Source organism: Mesoplodon densirostris, chromosome 10 (genome assembly GCF_025265405.1).
Source record: "Mesoplodon densirostris isolate mMesDen1 chromosome 10, mMesDen1 primary haplotype, whole genome shotgun sequence".
Classification (NCBI taxonomy): Eukaryota; Metazoa; Chordata; class Mammalia; order Artiodactyla; family Ziphiidae; genus Mesoplodon; species Mesoplodon densirostris.
Window position 1 is genome coordinate 41,908,023 of NC_082670.1, and position 21,227 is coordinate 41,929,249.

The 21,227-nt window shown below is 36.4% G+C and overlaps 1 protein-coding gene across 1 annotated transcript in view; it reads left to right on the forward strand.

Moving 5' to 3' along the window:
- MLIP (muscular LMNA interacting protein) overlaps positions 1-21,227 on the forward strand; it is a 172,219-nt gene that overhangs the window by 40,476 nt on the left and 110,516 nt on the right. The window contains exons 6-9 of the mRNA XM_060111458.1: positions 4,458-4,523; positions 4,607-4,690; positions 4,807-4,866; positions 17,679-17,723. Of these exons, the coding sequence (XP_059967441.1) occupies positions 4,458-4,523; positions 4,607-4,690; positions 4,807-4,866; positions 17,679-17,723 (255 nt within the window). The remainder of the gene's footprint in view (positions 1-4,457; positions 4,524-4,606; positions 4,691-4,806; positions 4,867-17,678; positions 17,724-21,227) is intronic.

Sequence of the window (21,227 nt, forward strand, 5' to 3'; positions counted from 1 at the left end):
GTATCCTCTCTTTGGAAGCAGTTTACTTTCTAACTCTACTTAGAGTGCAACTAATTCATTCTATTTTCAGATTTTTAGAACTTAATCCTATTTCCAAAGAGAGCAGGTTCTAATCAGTCTGCTGATTCAATATATCTGACTTAACAGTGTTTGCAATTCCATGAGAGATGCTCCTTTTGGATGGGGAACACTTATTACAGTGTGTGGTCATATATTCTCATAAAGACTTTGATTTACAATACTTGCTCCTAGTTCTTGCCTCTTAATTATAATGTCATGCTGAGCTCAGAAACTATTTTCTTCTAAAAGTAGATTCACTATGTCTCTTTTCAAAAACTGGGCCCCAAAGTTGTGCTACAACCACTTTTAATGAGACTATTTCTAACCACTACTTAAGAATCTTTAAAAATAGGATTCAGGGCTTTCCTGGTGGCGCAGTGGTTGAGAGCCTGCTTGCCAACGTAGGGGACGCGGGTTCGTGCCCCGGTCCGGGAAGATCCCACATGCCGTGGAGCGGCTGGGCCCGTGAGCCATGGCCGCTGAGCCTACGTGTCTGGAGCCTGTGCTCCGCAACAGGAGAGGCCACAACAGTGAGAGGCCCGCGTACCACAAAAAAAAAAAAAAAAGGATTCAAAGCATGTTCCATTTATGCCTCACTTGGCTATCAGCCAGTCTGGTAGAAAATATATGTTTTTTAAATAAAATCTTTTATTGGAGAATATTCTAAGAGAACTTCAATCAAAATGAATAAATCTAAAGAAACATCAATACAATCCTGCCGGGCTAAGTTGTCAAAAAGCAATCTATAGTCAGGCTTCACATTAATGGAGAATTAATATATTTTCTTTTAATACATTTTTGTACTACAGAGGAAAAACCTACTTTTTATGACTGCTAGAAGGAGTGGATCAAGATGATATATTTGACAGAGAACTCCTTGTCAATAAAAAAAATCAATTCTAGTGAATTTCAAGGTTATTGAAACTCAAAATAATCCCCCTTCCAAATTTTAATGCAGTTCGAGTATTATATCCATTTCAAAGTTTCAGCATTACTGACTGAATACTGGTTATCTTCCTTAATTTTCCAAGCATTCTGAGTAGATAGTTTTTTCATTCTTTGAGTAAATTTCAATACTTTAAGTAGCATAATAAAAGTTGTGTTTGCCTATAGTAATTTACCACGAAGTAACCAAGATAATAATCCTATTTGATTTTGGCTGAAAAAATATTTGCTCATTATATTAACATGGATCACATACTCAGATCTTTGATGGTAAACACATTTAATTGAAATATGGGAAAATAAATTGTTACTTAAAATATTCAGAGTTTAAACTCCTTCTGTAGAGCATTTTACTGAGGCATATTAAGATCATATTCTTTCTATGATTCATTTATTCATTTAACTCCATTTATTTGTCAGTCTGCCCTTTCAAGTCATCCTAAAGATCTTTACTGAAGACATATCATGTGTTCTATCCTGAGACCATCAAGATAAATACCTTAGTTTCCTAATTGTTATAGGACAAATGGTACAGTAGAGAGGAGATACAGTTGAAGAGTAATGATGATACAATATGCTTAAGGCATGTATGGAATGATGCAGTGCCCCAAGGAGGCAGGGGCAGATTTTGCCTGGTGCAAATGCCGAAAAACATTATAAAGGAACTGGATTAGGATTTTTAGGATGAATACGAATTCTAAGTGAGCTGAGGATGGAGGAGGGATAATCTAGGCAAAGTTAGTAACGTGTGCTTGGAAGGTCAGCGCAAGTTCAAAGAACTCAAGTGATCCATTGTGGTTAAAGAGCAGCATGCAAGTGAGTGGGTAGAAGGTGTTGTTGGAGAGCGAGGAAGAGCTAGACCAAGGTTCTCTCCTAACCTGTTAATCCTGGTCACTAATTAATTTTTTTCTTTTTCTTTTTTTTTCTTTTTTTACTTTGCAAGTATTTTCTCCCAGTCTCTGGGTTTTTTTTTTTTTTTTTGAGTATAATTGCTTTACAATGTTGTGTCAGCTTCTGCTCTACAGTGAACTGAATCAGCTATATGTATACCTATATCCCCTCCTCTGGGTCATTAATTTCTGACTTTTTTCTTCTCTATAATGATCGTCATAGTTAGAAGCCTTGTGTAGTGTAAAGCCTAAAATTAAAGCCCAATACTACCTGCTTGGCACCTGGTAGAATTGGGAGGGCCTCAGCTGGTCTAATTGCAAGCTCACCTCCCCACTCTGCTCCCCCAGATAAGGTCCCCTAACCCTCCCTATCAAACCGACAAGATGCAGTGTCTACTTATTCAAACAAGCCGACCACACCCTTCTAAGGAAGCAGGGATGCCTCACTCTCTTGATCCTACAAAACCTGCCTTCCACAGCCCCTATTGTTTACTGTACCCTGAGCACAGCTCTTATGTGGCCCTGATAGAATGCACAGTTTCTTCCCCTGGGCCGTAACCACCTCTGACTATTAAACTACTGTGGATTTCTCCTGTCCAGTGTCAGGTGTCATGTATTTGGCCATCCCCATCACCACAGAGTGGAAAGCCCTTCCCCTCCCCCACCAACAGGGTAAATAGGAGGTGATTAGAACACCATGTCAAGGAAAAATTAATCTGTCTGAACATCAGAAAGGAGTTATCTTTACAACATTTTCTGTTCCCTGCTATCCATTACTCATGATTAATCAAAAATATAGAGGATGGAGGAGGAGAGGAAAAGAGATTTTTTTATGGTAGGAAAGAGGCAGTCTCAAGGGTTTCTGTTAGGTTATCATAGCCAATGTTTTATTTAATGCAGAGAAATAGATTTTGAAAAAATGATTTTCAGACAGTATTTTCCTATGTGATTTATTGAAATAAGGGGGATAGCTTAACATAATAAATGTTTATTTCCTCCCTACATCACAGTGGGGTAAAGCTCAACTTGACCATTCAGCATGGCTCTCTGTTGGTGACTCAGCGATGTAGTCTACTTCCATTTTGCATCTTAGGTATATGCTAATAAAAACATTTTGTTGTATCAGGCAAAATAGAGATTAAGACACAAAGCACTATTAGGGATATAGAGGGTTACCTCATAATGACAAATCTTTAATTCATGAGGAAGGTATACTTCTTCTAATTATGAATGTAGCTAATAAAATGGTTTCAAACTACATTGAGAAAAATTGCTAAGATCACAGGGAGAAATTAACAGACTCACTACAATTCTGTGAGATTTTATGGTGACTCAATTAATTGATGACTTTCAATTACTAATAGAATAAGCATACAAAAGAAAGTGGTAAAACTAAGATGATTTGAAAAAAAAAGAAAAATCTTGATCTGATAGATACATACACACACACACACACACATACACACAGAGCTCTGTAGCCAACAATTAGAGAATAGATGTTTTCTTTAGCATAAATGGAATATTTACAAAAAACTAATCATGTCTTATACCATAAATCTCACACTACATAAGAAATGGCTATTTTGAGAAGTTCTATGGTTATAACTAAATAAGTAGGTAATTTAAAAATTTGGGGAAAAAACCCTTATATTTAAAAAAAAAATAGCAAGAAAAACTACCTTAATGGAAATACCTAAAAATGTATTTAGAATTGAATGACAGTGACCATACAACATATCACAACTTGTAAAATGCAACAAAAGGGATTCTTTGAGGGAATATAGGATAAATCCAAAGAATGTAGAAGGAAATAAATAGAAAGATATGAACAGAAACTACTGAAATGGAATGTGAGTATGTCAAAGGAGATCAAAGTCAAAAGTTAGTCCAATTAAGAGATTAGAAATGGATAATTCTACATGGAATTTGATTAAGAAAAAAGCAGGTGGACACAAATAAATATTAGAAATGATGAAGGAGATGGACCAAGATGGCAACATAGGCAGCTTCTGAACTTCTCTCCTCCTAGGGACACATTGAATATAAAGCTGCACATGGAGAAATTCCCTCTGAGAGAAATCCAGAAACCAGCTGAGTGACTCCAGCATCTCAGATTAATAAGAAAATACCCATACGAAACCTAGCAGGAATGGCTGAGATACATTCTTGCCACCAACCCCATCCCTGGCACAGTGTCAAACAATTCGGAGGGAAACCCCAGCTCCTAACTTTGCCCTGAGGTTTTAGGCTGCACATCTAATGTCACAGCTTTTAAGGCTCCCACCCAAGGGACAAGCCCGCAAAATACCAAGCTCCAAAAGCCAATGGGGCTTGTGCCCACAAGAACTACAAGACTCCTTATATTGGAGATACTAGTTCCATAGGAGAAAGTAGGCAGTTGTGGGCAATGCCTCCAGGTCAGAGAATAGCTCATCAGACGTTTCAAAGATATTTCTTCTTGGAAACATGGAGACATACAGGGCTTTCTTTGCATTCAGACTTTACTACATGTATATTTGACTAAAACCCTCACATGAGAACTATTTCATTTATTATCACTAGGCACTAGACGAACCAGCCAAGACAGAGAGCATCTCCAAGGACAGCACATTAGATCCACCTCTGGAGGTAATGGCTTCAGATCACCCCTGCTTTTGAAATGCAATCCCGAAACTCATTGCTAACCCAGTACCTGGTTTCAATTCTTCCAGTTGTGTTTCCCTGAACAGCTCAGGCAGCAAACTGAAGAGCTCTGTGCTACCATTGATAAGGTCTTACAGGATTCCTTGTCTATGGTAATGCCTTAGACTAGACCGTGCAATTCAAACCTTTGCTTTGCTTCACTTCATTTCCCTCTGCTTGGCTAGGATGGATGCAACATAAGCTTGTCTTTTTTTTTTTTTTTTTCTAGCATTCTTCTGATTCTCCTTCAAGTTCCCTACAGACATTTTTGGGTTCTGACACAATCAAAGTATGTATGTATTTAATATAATTTACTGAACCATAAGAGTTATTATATTAATGATTTTTTAAACTGCAGGTCAAGGCCCAGTAGTGACTTGGGAAATTAGTGGATAGCGACTAGCATTGTGGGATTTTTTTGTTTTTTTTGTTTTGTTTATTTGTTGTTAGCAAACAGCATATTAAAAATAGAATAATAAGAATGTAAACTATCAATCAGACTGTATTATTCCAAGCAGTGAGTAGGTATTGTTGACATTTATTTCAATTCATTTGCATGTACAGGTATAGGCATGTGTATATAGGTTGCAGTAAAATCTATTTCTAACTGTAGGTCAAGTTCAAAACAGTTTGAAAGCCAAAGTATCAGACTGTGTTGTTATATGTTGGCATTTAGGATATAGAAATGTATGTAGAATTTGTGACTTATTCTCATCCCAAACCATAGCTTCAGTCCTTATGTAATTCAGAGTCCTTACACTTGTAGAAACTGAAAATGAGGTAGACTAAAGTAGTGTTAGTCTTAGAGCTTTAACACTGGTATTATTTCTGGAATTCTTTTCTTTTGGTTAACTGAATTTATTCTATTTTTTGTTGACTCAGAGGGACAGAATCCTGGATATTTTAGATCATTTGAGGACTACTAAAGCATTGTTATAATTGAATATTTAAGTACTCCCTTCTTATCATGTAGCCTTTTTCATTTGTTGGGATAAAATATTACATTTCTCCAAGTTATTTTTCTTTTTGAATGCTTTGTACAGATCTACTTACCCAAATTTCAAAATGATTGTGGTTTTTCTTTTATTGATAATTGTTAGGTTTTTTTGGTCAGTCTTATTTTCTTTCTTGGAATTAGTATAAATAGTTTTTGCATATTCTTTTTCAAAATTGGACATTGTATGTATAAAGTAGATTTTATTGTATTTTACTTATTTAAAAATTTTTATTAGAGTTGATTTACAAAGTTGTGTTTAAAGTAGATTTTAAATGTACAGAATTGCCTATAACTAAAAGAGTATTTCTAATTTTCAATTGGAACATTATAGATGAATATCCTTTAATAATGATGTAGAAGCCAGGTAATCACTCATTGTCAGTATTATTATATTTTAGTAGAAAGAACCTGCAAATGGATAGTTATAGCTTCTCTATTTGTAACCTATTTTGTATATTCTTTAAGTCTTTTAATCTAAAGATAGAAAATTTGATTTGCAAGAGACTATATAAATTTTCAAATGTATTTTTTTCTCATTTCATTTGTTGAACATGTAAAAATACCCTATATTACATTAAATGTAATAGGAATAGGACTTAAGTAACATGTGAGTAATAACCTGTATTATTGATTTATTTAACAAATATTTAACGCTTATAGTTCTAAAGATACATTATTCTAAGCCATTCAATTTAAGGCAATTATTTCATTTAACAAATATTTATTAGTGCTTACTATGGGCTTGGCACTGTGAGGTACTATGGTGATAAGTGTGAGCAAGGCAGAGTAATCAGAGAGGCGTACTTTTTTTTTTAATTGAAGTAGAGTTGATTTACAAGTTAGTGTTAGTTTCAGGTTACAGCACAGTGATTCAGTTATACAAATATACATATATGTATTCTTTTTCAGATTCTTTTCCCTTATAGGTTATTACAAAATATTGAGTATAGTTCCCTATGTTATAAAGTAGGGCCTTGTTGTTTATCTATTTTATATATAGGAGTATGTATATGTTAATCCCAGCCTCCTAATGTACCCCTCCCCACACCCCCTTTCCCCTTTGGTAACCATAAATTTATTTTCTATGTCTGTGGGTCTTTTCTGTTTTGTAAATAAGTTCATTTGTATCTTTGTTTTTTTTAGATTCCACATATAAAGTGATATCATACGGTATTTGTCTTTGTCTGACTTACATCAGTTAGTATGATAATCGCTAGGTCCATCCATGTTGCTGCAAATGGCATTATTTTATTATTTTTTATGGCTGAGTAATATTCCATTGTATATATGTACCACATCTTCTTTATCCATGCATCTGTCAACAGACATTTAGGTTGCTTCCTTGTCTTGACTATTGTAAATAGTGCTACAATGAACATTGGGGTACATGTATCTTTTCAAATTAGAGTTTTCTCTGGATATATGCCCAGGAGTGGGATTGCAGGATCATATGGTGGTTTTATTCTTAGTTTTTTAAGGAACCTCCATACTGTTCTCCATAGTGGTTGCACCAATTTACATTCCCACCAACAAGGTAGGGGGGTTCCTTTTTTTCCACACTGAGAGGTGTACTTTGGATATAGTGATCTGAAAGTAGGATTCAAACTGAGACCATGAGGGAAAGAAGCCAGTCATAGAAAGATCAGGGAGAATAGCTTTCAGGAAGAGGAGTAAGCATGTGCAAATATCCTGGCAGGAAAGAGCTTAGTGTGCATGAAGAAGGCCAGTGTGGTTACAGTATGGTGAACAGTGTGAAATGAGGTGAGAAAGGGGTGTAGGGGTGATGAGGATACTTACATGCCATGCCATGAAGTTTGGATTCCAGGGAAAATGGGAAGATATAAAAATATAGGGGGAATAATATGAAACCATTGAGAAAGCTGGCTGATGGCTGCTGTGATGAGGTTACCGAGGTCAGAGGAAACATGACAGTGGCCTGGTACAGAGGAGCTGCAGAGAAACACTGGGTACAAAATAGATATTGCAGCCTTGTTTTGGTTTGGATGTGTGCAGAGAAGGAGAGGAGAATCGTGGAAGAGCTCCCGCTCTTTGCCTTGACTGTAGACAAACGTGAAGAGGGCTCAGTGTGGTAGAGGCAAGAGGGTTATGTTTATTTGGATAAGATAAGTTCAAGATGTGTGTCAGCGAGGCCTTAAACCTGTGTGGCTGGAGCTGGTACGAGGGATCAAGGAATGACGGGTACGTCGATGCTGTGGACACCCTGTACGGAGCTCACAGGAACAAAATATTGTAGGTCCAATCAAGGAGAATGAAAGTCTATTATGGTCGGAGTGGTGTGGTAACATGGAAGCTACAAGAGCACAATGTTTAAGAGAGTGTGATCGTGGTGATTGTTGCCAAGAAAAACAGAACGAATAAGGCTAGAGAAGTGTTCATAAGATTTGACTTTGATTTTGAAACTATATTGCTATTGCTTATGTGTTTATTATCATCATTTTGATTTTTCTAGCCTTTAGTAGCCTATACAGTCCTTGTGAACCCGAGGCTGTTCTTTTTAGTCTCATATGAAAATTGTGACCTTATATATTGATACATAACATATACGTAATTTTTAATTCATGTTTTCCTAGATGTATCTTTTATTACTTTTTCTATTATAATTGTTTTACTATTTTCTATTACTTTATTTTTTAATCTTTTTGTACACTCATCTTATTTTCTTCAACACAACATATTTCTGGATATCACTTTTATATTTGATCTGAAATTATGTTTATCTGGGACCTTAAGCCATTAGCAATTACTATAATTCTTCTTATATTAGGATTAATATCTCTTATCTTATTTTATATTTGCTACTTGAAATGTTTTCTTTTTTGACTTTCCTACTTTCCTTTGGACATTCTGATATTTACGGGTTTGAAAATTTTACTTTGCATTTTTGTTACTTTTCATATTTACATCTAAATTATTAAAGACAATAATTATGCTTATTTTCCTATCAATTTTAAAGCTCACATATATCTTTTTCTAAACTTAAGTACCACAGCATTTTTCACTTTCCTGTTGCTTTTAATCAAGATCTATCTATCTATCTATCTATCTATCAATACATATGTATGTAGACATAGTTTGTTAGTATTTTTTTTTGACTTCTAGATCTGAATTTTAATGGTTTTATTTTTCTTGATTTCTTCTTTATTTAGACACTTATACTTTATTTAGATCCTTATTTCTTACACATTCATAGCTTTTTCCTGGATTTATTTTTCTTCTTTTTGACCTCTTGGTTGTATTCAATAAAGTCTTTTTGTATTGATTCTATTGCCTGTGTTCCTGAGATTATCATTATTTTGCCCTTTCTTTTATTTATTTATAGTTAAATTTATCTATTTATTTTTTAATAGATCTTTATTGGAATATAATTGTTTCACAATAGTGTATTAGTCTCTGTTGTACAACAAAGTGAATCAGCCATATGCATATATATATCCCCATATCCCCTCCCTCTTGAGCCTCCCTCCCACCTTCCCTATCCCATCCCTCTAGGTCATCGCAAAGCACAGAGCTGATTTCCCTGGGTTATGCTTCTGCTTCCCACTAGCTATCTATTTTACATTTGGTAATGTATATATGTCGATGCTACTCTCACTTTTCTCCAGCTTCCCCCTCCCCTGCCCTCCATGTCCTCAAGTCCATTCTCTTCTATGTCTAAGGCTTTTTTTGTGTGTGTGTGGTACGCGGGCCTCTCACTGTTGTGGCCTCTCCCATTGCGGAGCACAGGCTCTGGATGTGCAGGCTCAGCGGCCATGGCTCACAGGCCTAGCCGCTCCACGGCATGTGGGATCTTCCCGCATCGGGGCATGAACCCATGTCCCTTGCATCAGCAAGTGGACTCTCAACCACTGAGCCACCAGGGAAGCCCTATGTGTAAGGCTTTATTACTGCCCTGCCACTGGGTTCATCAGTACCATTTTTTTAAATTTTAGATTCCATATATATGCTTTAGCATATGGTATTTGTTTTTCTATTTCTGACTTACTTTACTCTCTGTGACAGACTGTAGGTCCATCCACCTCACTACAAATAACTCAATTTCATTTCTTTTTATGGTGAGTAATATTCCATTGCATATATGTGCCACATGTTCTTTATCCATTCATCTGTGGATGGACATTTAGGTTGGTTCTATGTCCTGGCTATTATTAATAGTGCTGCAATGAACATTGTGGTACGTCTCTTTTATTTAATAATTTTTTAAAAAAATTAATTAATTTAATTTATTTATTTTTGGCTGCATTGGGTCTTCATTGATACATGCGGGTTTTCTCTAGTGTGGTGAGTGGGGGCTACTCTTTGTTTCGGTTCGTGGGCTCCTTGTTGCAGTGGCTTGTCTTGTTGCGGAGCATGGTCTCTAGGGAGGTGAGCATCAGTATTTGTGGCACATGAGGTCAGTAGTTGTGGCTCTCGGGCTCCAGAGTGCAGCCTCAGTAGTTGTGGTGCACGAGTTTAGTTGCTCTGCAGCATGAGGGCTCTTCCCAGACCAGGGCTTGAAGCTGTGTCCCCTGCATTGGTAGGTGGATTCTTAACCACTGTGCCACCAGGGAAGCCCACATGTCTCTTTTAGAATTATGGTTTTCTCAGAGTATATGCCCAGTAGTGGGAATGTTGGGTCATATGGTAGTTCTATTTTTAGTTTTTTTTTTTTTTTTTTTTTGCGGTATGCGGGCCTCTCACTGTTGTGGCCTCCCCCGTTGTGGAGCACAGGCTCCGGACGCGCAGGCTCCGGACGCGCAGGCTCAGCGGCCATGGCTCACGGGCCTAGCCGCTCCGCGGCATATGGGATCCTCCCAGACCGGGGCACGAACCCGCATCCCCTGCATCGGCAGGCGGACTCTCAACCACTTGCGCCACCAGGGAGGCCCCTATTTTTAGTTTTTTAAGGAAACTCTATACAGTTCTCCATAGTGGTTGTGTCAATTTACATTCCCACCAATAGTGCAAGAGGGTGCCCTTTTCACCACACACTTTCTAGCATTTACTGTTTCTAGATTTTTTGATAATGGCCATCTGATGGGTGTGAGGTGATTGCTCATTGTAGTTTTGATTTGCCTTTCTCTAATAATTAGTGATGTTGAGCATCTTTCCATGTGCTTCCTGGCCAGCTGTATGTCTTCTTTGGTGAAATGTCTATTGAGGTCTTCTGCCCATTTTTTAATTGGATTGTTTGTTTTTCTGATATAGAGCTCCATAAGCTGTTCGCATATTTTGGAGATTAATCCTTTGTCCATTGATTCATTTGCAAATATTTTCTCCCATTCTGAGGGTTGTCTTTTCATCTGGTTCATGGTTTCCTTTGTTATGCAAAAGTTTTAAGCTTAATTAGGTCCCATGTGTTTATTTTTGTTTTTATATACTGTTTTGTTTTCTATTTTGTTTTTATTAATCTAAGAGTTGGGTCCAAAAAGATCTTGCTGTGGTTTATGTCAAAGAGTGTTTTTCCTATCTTTTCCTATAAAAGTTTTATAGTGTCCAGTCTTACATTTAGGTCTTTAATCTATTTGGAGTTTATTTTTGTGTATGGTGTTAGGTAGTGTTCTAATTTCATTCTTTTACATGTAGCTGTCCAGTTTTCCTAGCACCACTTATTGAAGAGGCTGTCTTTTCTCCATTGTATGTTCTTGCCCCTTTGTTATAAATTAAATGATTGTATGCGTGTGGGTTTATCTCTGGGCTTTTTATCCTTTACCATTGATCTATATTTCTGTTTTTGTGCCAGTACCATACTGTCTTAATTACTGTAGCTTTGTAATATAGTTTGAAGTTGGGGAGCAAGATTCCTTCAGCTCCATTTTTCTTTCTCAAGATTGTTTTTGCTATTTGTGGTCTTTTGTGTTTCCATATGAATTGCAACATTTTGTGTTCTAATTCTGTGAAGAATGCCATTGGTAGTTTGATAAGGATTGCACTGAATCTGTAGATTGCTTTGGGTAGTATAGTCATTTTCACAATACTGATTCTTCCTATCCAAGAACATGGTATATTTCTCCAAATGTTTATGTCATCTTTGATTTCTTTCATCAGTGTTTTATAATTTTCTGAGTACAAGTCTTTTGCCTTCTTAGGCAGGTTTATTCCTAGGTATTTTATTCTTTTTGTTTCAATGGTAAATGGGATTGTTTCCTTAATTTCTCTTTCTGATTTTTCATTGTTAGTGTATAGGAAGGCCAGAGATTTCTGTGCATTAATTTTGTATTGTGCACCTTACCAAATTCATTGATTAGTTCTAGTAGTTTTCTGGTGGCATGTTTAGGATTTTCTATGTATAATATCATGTCTTCTGCAGACAGTGAGAGTTTTATTTCTTCTTTTCCAATTTATATTACTTTTATTTGTTTTTCTTCTCTGATTGTTGTGGCTAGGACTTCCAAAACTATGTTGAATAGGAGTGGCAAAAGTGGACATCCTTGTCTTGTTCCTGATCTTAGAGGAAATGCTTTCTATTTTTCTCCATTGAGTATGTGGTTTAATGTGGGTTTGTCATAAATGGCCTTTATTATGTTGAGGTAGATTCCCTCTATCCTCATTTTCTGGAGAGATTTTGTCATAAATCAGTGTTGAAATTTGTCAAAAGCTTTTTCTGCATCTATTGAGGTGATCATATAGTTTTATTCCTTAATTTGTTAATATGGTGTATCACATTGATTGATTTGCATATATTGAAGAATCCTTGCATCCCTGGGATAAATCCCACTTGATCATGGTGTATGATCTTTTTAATATGTTGTTGGATTCTGTTTGCTAGTATCTTGTTGAGGATTTTTGCATCTATGTTCATCAGTGATATTGGTCTATAATTTTTTGTGTGTGATACCTTTTCTGGTTTTGGTACTAGGGTGATGGTGACTTCATAAAATGAATGTGGGAGTGTTCCTCCCTCTGCACTTTTTTGGAAGAGTTTGAGAAGGATGGGTGTTAACTTTTCTCTAAATGATAGAATTCTCCTGTGAAGCCATCTGGGCCTGGGCTTTTGTCAGAAGATTTTTAATTACAGTTTCAATTTCATTCCTTGTGATAGGTCAGTTTATATTTTCTAACGCTTCCTGGTTCAGTCTTGGAAAATTTTACTCTTCCGAAAAAATTCTCCATTTCTTCATAGTTGTCCATTTTATTGGCATATAGTTGTTTGTAGTAGTCTCTTATAATTCTTTGTATTTCTGCGGTGTCAGTTGTGATTCCTCCTTTTTTATTTCTAATTTTATTGATTTGCATCCACTCCCTTTTTTTCTTGATAAGTTTGGCTAAGGGTTTATCAATTTGTTTATCTTCTCAAAGAACCATCTTTTAGTTCTATTGATCTTTGCTATTGTTTTCTTCATTTCTATTTCATTTATTTCTGCTCTGTTCTTTCTGATTTCTTTCCTTCTACTGAGTTTGGGTTTTCTTTGTTCTTCTTTCTCTAGTTGCTTTAGGGGTAGTGTTAGATTGTTTATCTGAGATTTTTCTTGTTTCTTGAGGTGAGATTGAATTGCTATAAACTTCCCTCTTAGAACTGCCTTTGCTGAGTCCCATAGGTTTTGCATCATCGTATTTTCATTGTCACTTGTTTCTATGTATTTTTTTATTTCTTCTTTAATTTCTTCAGTGATCTCTTGCTTATTTAGTAGTGCACTGTTTAGCCTCCATGTATTTGTGTTTTTTACAGTTTTTTTCCTGTAATTGTTTTCCAGTTTCATAGTGTTGTCATCAGAAAAGATGTTTGATATGATTTCAATTTTATTAAATTTTCTGAGCCTTGATTTTTGACCCCAGATGTGCTCTATCCTGAAGAATGTTCTGTGTGCACTTGAGAAGAAAGTTTATTCTGCCACTTTCAGGTGGAATGTTATATAAATATCAGTTAAATCTATCTGGTCTATTGTGTTATTTAAAGCTTTTTCCTTATTTATGTTCTGTTTGGATGATCTGTCCATTGGTGTAAATGGGGTGTTAATGTCCCCTACTATTATTGTGTTAGTGTCAATTTCCCAGTTCATGGTTGTTAGCATTTGCCTTATGTATTGAGGTGCTCCTATGTTGGGTGCATAAACATTTATAATTGTTATCTCTTCTTCCTGAATTGATCCCTTGAACATTATGTAGTGTCCTTCCCTATCTCTTGTAACAGTCTTTATTTTAAAGTCTATTTTATCTGATACGAGTATTGCTACTCCAGCTTTCTTTTGATTTCCATTTTCATGGAGTATCTTTTTACATCCCCTCACCTTTAGTCTGTATGTGTCCCTAGGTCTGAGGTGGGTGTCTTGTAGACAACATATATATGGGTCTTGTTTTCGTATCCATTCAGCCAGTCTGTGTCTTTTGGTTGGGTCATTTACACCATGTACATTCAAGGTTATTGTCAATATGTATGTTCCTATTACCATTTTCTTAATTGTTTTGCATTTGTTTTTGTGGGTCTTTTTCTTCTCTTGTGTTTCCCACCCAGAGAAGTTCCTTTAGCATTTGTTGTAAAGCTGGTTTGGTGGTGCTGAATTCTCTTAGCTTTTGCTTATCTGAAAAGCTTTTGATTTCTCTGTCGAATCTGAATGAAATCCTTGCTGGGTGGAGTAATCATGGTTGTAGATTTTTCTCTTTCATCACTTTAAGTATATCCTGCCACTCCCTTTTGGCCTGCAGAGTTTCTGCTAAAAAATCAGCTGATAACCTTATGGGGATTCCTTTGTATGTTATTTTTTGTTTTTCCCTTGCTGCTTTTAATATTTTTACTTTGAATTTAATTTTTGTTTTTTTGATTAATGTGTGTCTTGGTGTGTTTCTCATAGGGTTTATCTTGTAGAGAACTCTCTGTGCTTCCTGGGCTTGGTTGACTTTCCTTTTCCATGGGAAGGGATTATAGTGGAACATTTTCCACTATAATCTTTTCAAATAATTTCTCAGAACCCTTCTTTTTCTCTTCTTCTTTTGTGACCCCTATAAGTTGAATGTTGCTGTGTTTAGTGTTGTCCCAGAGGTCTCTGAGCTTGTCTTCAATTCTTTTCATTCTTTTTTCTTTATTCTGCTCCTTGGCAGTTATTTCCACCATTTTGTCTTCCAGCTCACTTACTCATTCTTCTGCCTCTGTTCTTCTGTTATTGATTCCTTCTAGTATATTTTTCATTTCAGTTATTGTATTGTTCATCTCTGTTTGTTTGTTCTTTAGTTCTTCTAGACCTTTGTTAAACATTTCTTGTATTTTCTCAATCCATGCTTCCATCCTATTTCCGAGATTCTGGATCATCTGTACTATCATTACTCTGAATTCTTTTTCAAGTAGATTGCCAATTTCTTCATCATTTATTTGGTCTTGTAGGTTTTTACCTTGCTCCTTCATCTGTGATGTATTTTTTGCCTTCTCATTTTTTATTTTTTATTTTTTTGATGAGCGGGATTGTGTTCCTGTCTTACTGGTTGTTTGGACTAAGGCTTCCAACACTGGAGTTTGTAGGCTGTTGGGTATATCTGAGTCTTAGTGCCAAGATGATGACCTCAGGGAGATATCACTTTGAGGAATATTCCTTGGGGTCTGAGGTTCTCTATTAGTCCAGTGGTTTGGACTCAGAGCTCCCGTCACAGGACCTTCAGCCTGACCCCCAGCTTGTGAACCTATATCCCACAAGCTGTGCAGGGCAGCAGCAGCAAAAAAAAAAAAAAAGAAAAAAAAGAAAAAAAAGAATAATAACAAAGTAAAAAATAAAATTAAACTTGGAAACTAAAAGATATGTTAGAAAGAATATAAAAATAAAAATATAGATGAAGCAACAACCAGAAGGTAAAACAGAACCACAATAGTAAGAAAGAGGAGGAGAAAAAACCCAAAAAGGTGGAAAAGGCCTTGGCTGTGGAGGGCAAATCCTAAGCAAGGGTGGGGTTTGAGCAGTGGGTGGGACTTATGATTAAGACTCACAGGGCTGGAAAAGGCCATGGGAGGTGTGGGGGGTGGGGCTTAGGCTTAATGGAACAGTAGGGGCCCAGGTGCACCTCCCACCTCTGGTCTCAGAGAGCAGGGGACCCCACCTGGGAGCCCAGCAGTCTTCCCAGGCTCAATTAGGGAAGGCAAATGCCCTCCATGCCTCTCCTTCTCTGGTCCTAGAGGGTTCCTCCCTCCTGCCTCTCTTGTTCTCCCCCCAGCCTCCATCCTATGCCCCCGGGGCCAACGCAGCCCAGAGGGTGACTCTGAATGCATAGGACGTGGCCCAAGAGCCGGGCAGAATTCCCCAGCCTATTGGGCAAGGGAAACTCTGGGTGCACTCCCCCCAGTCTGAGCCCTTTAAGGTCCCTCCACTTGGGAACCCCTCCCCCCTCTCAGCCACCCCTCAGGGGCACCCATCCTGTCCAGCCTCCATTTCTCCTCCCCCCTCAGTCCCCCCACATCCTACCAGTTTGCTTGGGGGTTCCTCTCATTTCCTTGGGCATCGAGGTCCCCCACCAGTGTCCGGCACATGCCTTAGTTGTGGGGAGACATGAACTCCACATCTTCCCACACTGCCATCTTGACTCTGCCCTCCCTTCTTTTAAATTATAGTTTGCTGGATGTAAAATTATAGGTCCCCTTTTTTCAACAGTTTTTAGCCTAGGTTCTTTTTTTTTTCCAACAACATAACTTGTGAAGTATTTTGTCAGCATGATATTTACTCCTCTACTACAGAGTGATCATTTACAGAGTGGCACTGTGATCTTTTAGAATTTTATCTTTATCTATGATGTTACTGATTTTTCCTATTATGTGTCTAAATGTGTTTTTTTTTCTCTTATGTATCTCTTTGACCTTTCATCTGAAGTTTTCACTCTTTTTTTCCCCTTACATTTAAGATAGTTTTAGTCATTATTTTTTTTCAAACATTTCTTTCCTCCTAGGACTCTTACTAGACTGATTTTGTCACTTTTGCTTTTGTATTCTATATCTCTTAATCTTTAAATACTTTCTTAATTTATTGCTCCCTAATGCCTTTAAGAGGATTCATCAATCTGATATTCCAGTTCAAGAATATGTTCAGTATCTACTATATTCTTCAGTCCCTATGTTCAGTTCTTTATTATAGCTTATATAGTTCTGTTTTAAAAGTCAGGTTTATTGAGGTATAATTTACCTACTGTAAAATTTTCCCTTTTAGTATACAGTTCTATGAGTTTTGACAAAGCATAGAGTTGTGTAACCTCCACCACATCCAAGATATAAAGCTTCCATCAAAAGTAAAAGTTTCCTTGTTCTCCTTTGTAGTCTATTCCTCCCTGCAACCCAAGTGCACTTGCATGTATCCATAGCTAATTTCTTATTTTTTATTGAAATATAGTTGATGTAAAATATTGTTCCATAATTTTTAATGAAATCATTTAGCTTGGTTGAGAGAGTTTCCTCAGCCATGTTTTGCATCTCCAGTACAAATTTAGAGAAAGTATATGATACGGTCCATTGAGGTTTTTGTTGTTGTTGTTAGTTTTTGTGAGTTTGTCAGAAGGAGAGAAGGAAGCAAGATAAATTAAGGTACTATTAAAATGGCTGAGAATATGAAACATGTAATGAGAGAGCCAGTAAAGCCATAATGGAGCTGGGAAGGCTCATTGATTTTGAAGTCTCAGTGAGGCTGAAGAAATGTTGTTTTGGGATATTTGAGAAATGAAGATGGTAGATCAGAAGTAGCGTTCTAAGAGGAGGATGTGAAAATGAAATTTCAAAAGTTTTCCATTTTATTTGTGAAGGTAACATCTAGGAATGATCCTGGCAGCAGATGATTGAAATGGAGTGGAAAAGAGTATCTTTGGAGTAGAGTGGCTCAAAGAATTGAGGGGATAGAGACTACTTTGTGAATTTTGAAATTGCCAAAATTACATAAGGAACTATTATGATCCATGAGCGAACATCATCAATAAGTAAGATAAAATTTCCTAGAAAGCTGATCAATAACAGCAATGAAAAAACAGTAAAGTGATAGTGTTTAATGAAATAATTTTCAAAGGGACACGGGATTTTGTAAAGAAAAGAGGGAACAATGGTTAGAAAGTCTTAATAGGAAAAAAAAGGTGAACATATTTATCCCAGAAGTTGAATCTTTTAACATTTTCTTGATTACTTCAGTAGTGTAATTGTTTTTATTTTCATACAGACGCCTGCAACTCTTCCCAGAGCAGCTGGTCGAGAAACCAAATATGTAAGTCCCTTCATAATTATACATACTGCTTTTTTAATGCGTGCATGTGCATGCTTTGGAGGGAGCTTAATTATATAGTCATTTAAATTGAATTAGTTGAATTTTTCATAAGTGGAAGGGGTAGAATCGTCTGATTGGCCCAGAGGTGGAAAATCAGGTTATGTCAGGTAAGTTTATTGAATAAAAAAACTTTTTTAATGTGTGCATGTGCATGCTTTGGAGGGAGCTTAATTATATAGTCATTTAAATTGAATTAGTTGAATTTTTCATAAGTGGAAGGGGTAGAATGGTCTGATTGGCCCAGAGGTGGAAAATCAGGTTATGTCAGGTAAGTTTATTGAATAAATTCCTTCTTAAGTGAGATCTCATTTGATTAGTTTGGCTGAATCAAACAGAATTCTAACATCTGCTTTCTGTCTTTCTAATTATCAAGGCTCAAATGACATTTTCATTTCTGTAATGGTTTATCATGCTTATTATGAAAGAGTTAACTCACATAGTTGAAACATTAAGATTTGTCTGTTTCTAATGGGATTGCCAATTTATTTGATTTGGACTAGTTTGTTGCTTTCTTTCATTTAAATTGTTTTCAAATAAATCAATTTCCACCTATGAGCAAAAATATAGTAATAATGGGTACGTAGGTATAGACTCACACACTTGATTCAATTAATTGTGGAGATCTGGCTCTGAACGTCCTAGATGCACACACACACACATAGCTTCATCCCATTCCTATTCTTTATTTACCTAATAATCCATCATGTGACCAACTTCTGCTTCTGACCCAACATATTCTAGTATAAGCAAGATTGTCTCCTAAGCAAGTGTTTAGCTTTTAGTTTAAAACAAACCAGTAAACTATTCCCTTTAGTTTATACTTCATATTTTCTACTATGTAGTTTTCAACATCATCATCATTCAGAGTCAATAATTAGTAAATATAAATTTTGTGACATATCCTCTTTGCAATTTATACATTTCTGCTTTCTTTATAACCTCCCTAAGGCAGATAATAAATTGGGTGAAGTTACTGAGCTTCATCACATTCAGAAAATAATGTTTAGAAGGTATGGATAGGAACACTGCTTAGAACATTTTCTAGAAGCTTTCACTGTTATTTTCTGTTATTACTGGAAGTCATTTGGAGTAATACTTAAAAGAGTGGGGGCACTTAGTGGGCTATACCCAAGTTTTAATCACAGTGTTGCTGCTTGCTAATGAATCCTGGAAAGTCACTTAACATCTCTGTGCCTTAATTTTTTTCATCTATAAAATTGGGATACTAATATTTAGTTGATGTAAGATTTATAACTGTTAACATATGAAAAGCCCTTACTGTAGTCTGACACATAGAAATGATTCAATAAATAATGGTTCTCCCCTTTTTTCCCTCTCTTTTTCCTTTGTTTTCCCCTCCATCCATGTCTCTCCCCTTCTCTTCCCCCTCCTTATCTTGGAAAGACTAGACGCACCATGAGTTAGCTGAGTTCCTTGAGTCTTCAGTTGGATATAAGAAAAGAAAGTCCCTAAAAATGCTTCTATTTTTTTGTGACTGAGACATTCTACAAGAGCCAGACCCAAGAAAAAGTAGCTAGAAAATTCTTTACTCTCACCTTCCTTTCTCATCTACTCCTAATTTGCACCTAAGTGCGTCTGATTTAGGCTCATTTACAATGAGGTACAGAGGGCTGATGCCTCCTCCCACACCTCCTGGAGATGGATAATTTGATAGCAATGGAAACAATTCTGGAGGGGCTACTTCAATCTCCATAGTTAGAGGTTATGTCAAATTGTTCTTCTGTCAGTTATCCGACTTGATTAAAGGAGGTTAACATTTGCCCCAAACTTTGTGAGAGCATTTGAGTCATTCAAAGTTAACACTGAATCATCAAATAGATTTAATATAGCCTTGAACAAATATAAACTCTAATTCAGATAAGATTCTTGACTTTGATTAAAATTGGTTTCTTGGAAAATATTTATTTTTTAATTTCTCTTACAAAATGACATTTAAATTGTAGTTAGTGACACTTCAAATATGTCCATGTCTTTTGAAAGACTAGATAGGATGATTTTATGGTGGAATGTGAAAACCAATTTTTGGTGCCATCAGAGAGAAGTCACACTTGTAAATATTTGGCTTCAGTTATTACATTTACTAAGTGATGTCTGATACAGTTTTTTTGAGGAGAAAAATGAAATTTTAGAACAGGAGTGTTCCTTAGCTATAAGCATTAATCATACATCAACAATTGACCTTGAATAAACTATGTCCTGATTTCTAAAAAAGAATGATACTGTAATATTTTCTTTCTTAAAAACTTTGTTATTTTTTAATTTTTTAAATTATTTTTTATTAAAATATTTTTTATTTTATACTGGAGTGTAGCTGATTTATGATGTTGTGTTAGTTTTCGGTGTACAGCAAAGTGATTTAGTTATACACATATCTATTCTTTTCCAGGTTCTTTTCCCATGTAGGTTATTACAGAGTATTGAGTAGAGTTCCCTGTGCTATGCAGTAGGTCCTTGTTGATTATCTATTTTATATATAGTAGTGAGTAAATATATGTTAATCCCAACCTCCTAATTTATCTCTCGCCCCAACTATGTAATATATTTTTCTAGAAATTCTAATATTCATATTAGCAGAGCTACAAATGCCTCATATTAAGTGCAACTTGAATAGTTTCCCTTAATTAATTAATTAATCTCTACATTTTTCTCCCTTCCTCTCCCATGAAAACTCAAAAGCAAATCTGAGAATCCTACAAACTTGTAACATTTCAATATTCTACCATCTCTCTTCGAAACTTTGAAGAAAGTAGGCATCTTCACAGTATACAGCTGCTGAGACTCGGTGTATCATTGCCTTTGTAGAGCTTCTTAGATTCTATTCTAAAGCAGGGATCATGCAGTTTACCAATGTCTGCACCACAGAGAAAAAAAAGGGCAGACAAATTAGAACCAAGAAAAAAAGTTTTGTTACACTTGAGGAGGGCCTCAGCTGCTTAGCACAGTCCACTCAAAATCCCTATTTCTGGGCTTCCCTGGTGGCACAGTGGTTGAGAGTCTGCCTGCTGATGCAGGGGACACGGGTTCATGCCCCGGTCTGGGAAGATCTCACATGCCATGGAGTGGCTAGGCCCATGAGCCATGGCCACTGAGCCTGCGTGTCTGGAGCCTGTGCTCTGCAATGGCAGAGGCCACAACAGTGAGAGGCCCACGTACCGCAAAAAAAAAAAAAAAAAATCCTTATTTCTGGGGGCTCTTTAAAAATATAGTATATAGTCTGTGAATTTTGATGAGTATAAAGTGTAGTCAGTTCTAGCTCTATTGTTCAATTTTTCACTGTTTTGACAAATATTTGAGTGTCTGCCATGCCCCAGTACTCACGTGGAGTCACTGGGGTGTGAGGGATGAATAGAACAGCAAGGTCCCCATTTCTGAAGCACACCCTGTGGGAGACAGTAAACAAAATAGGAAAGAGCAATCTTGCAG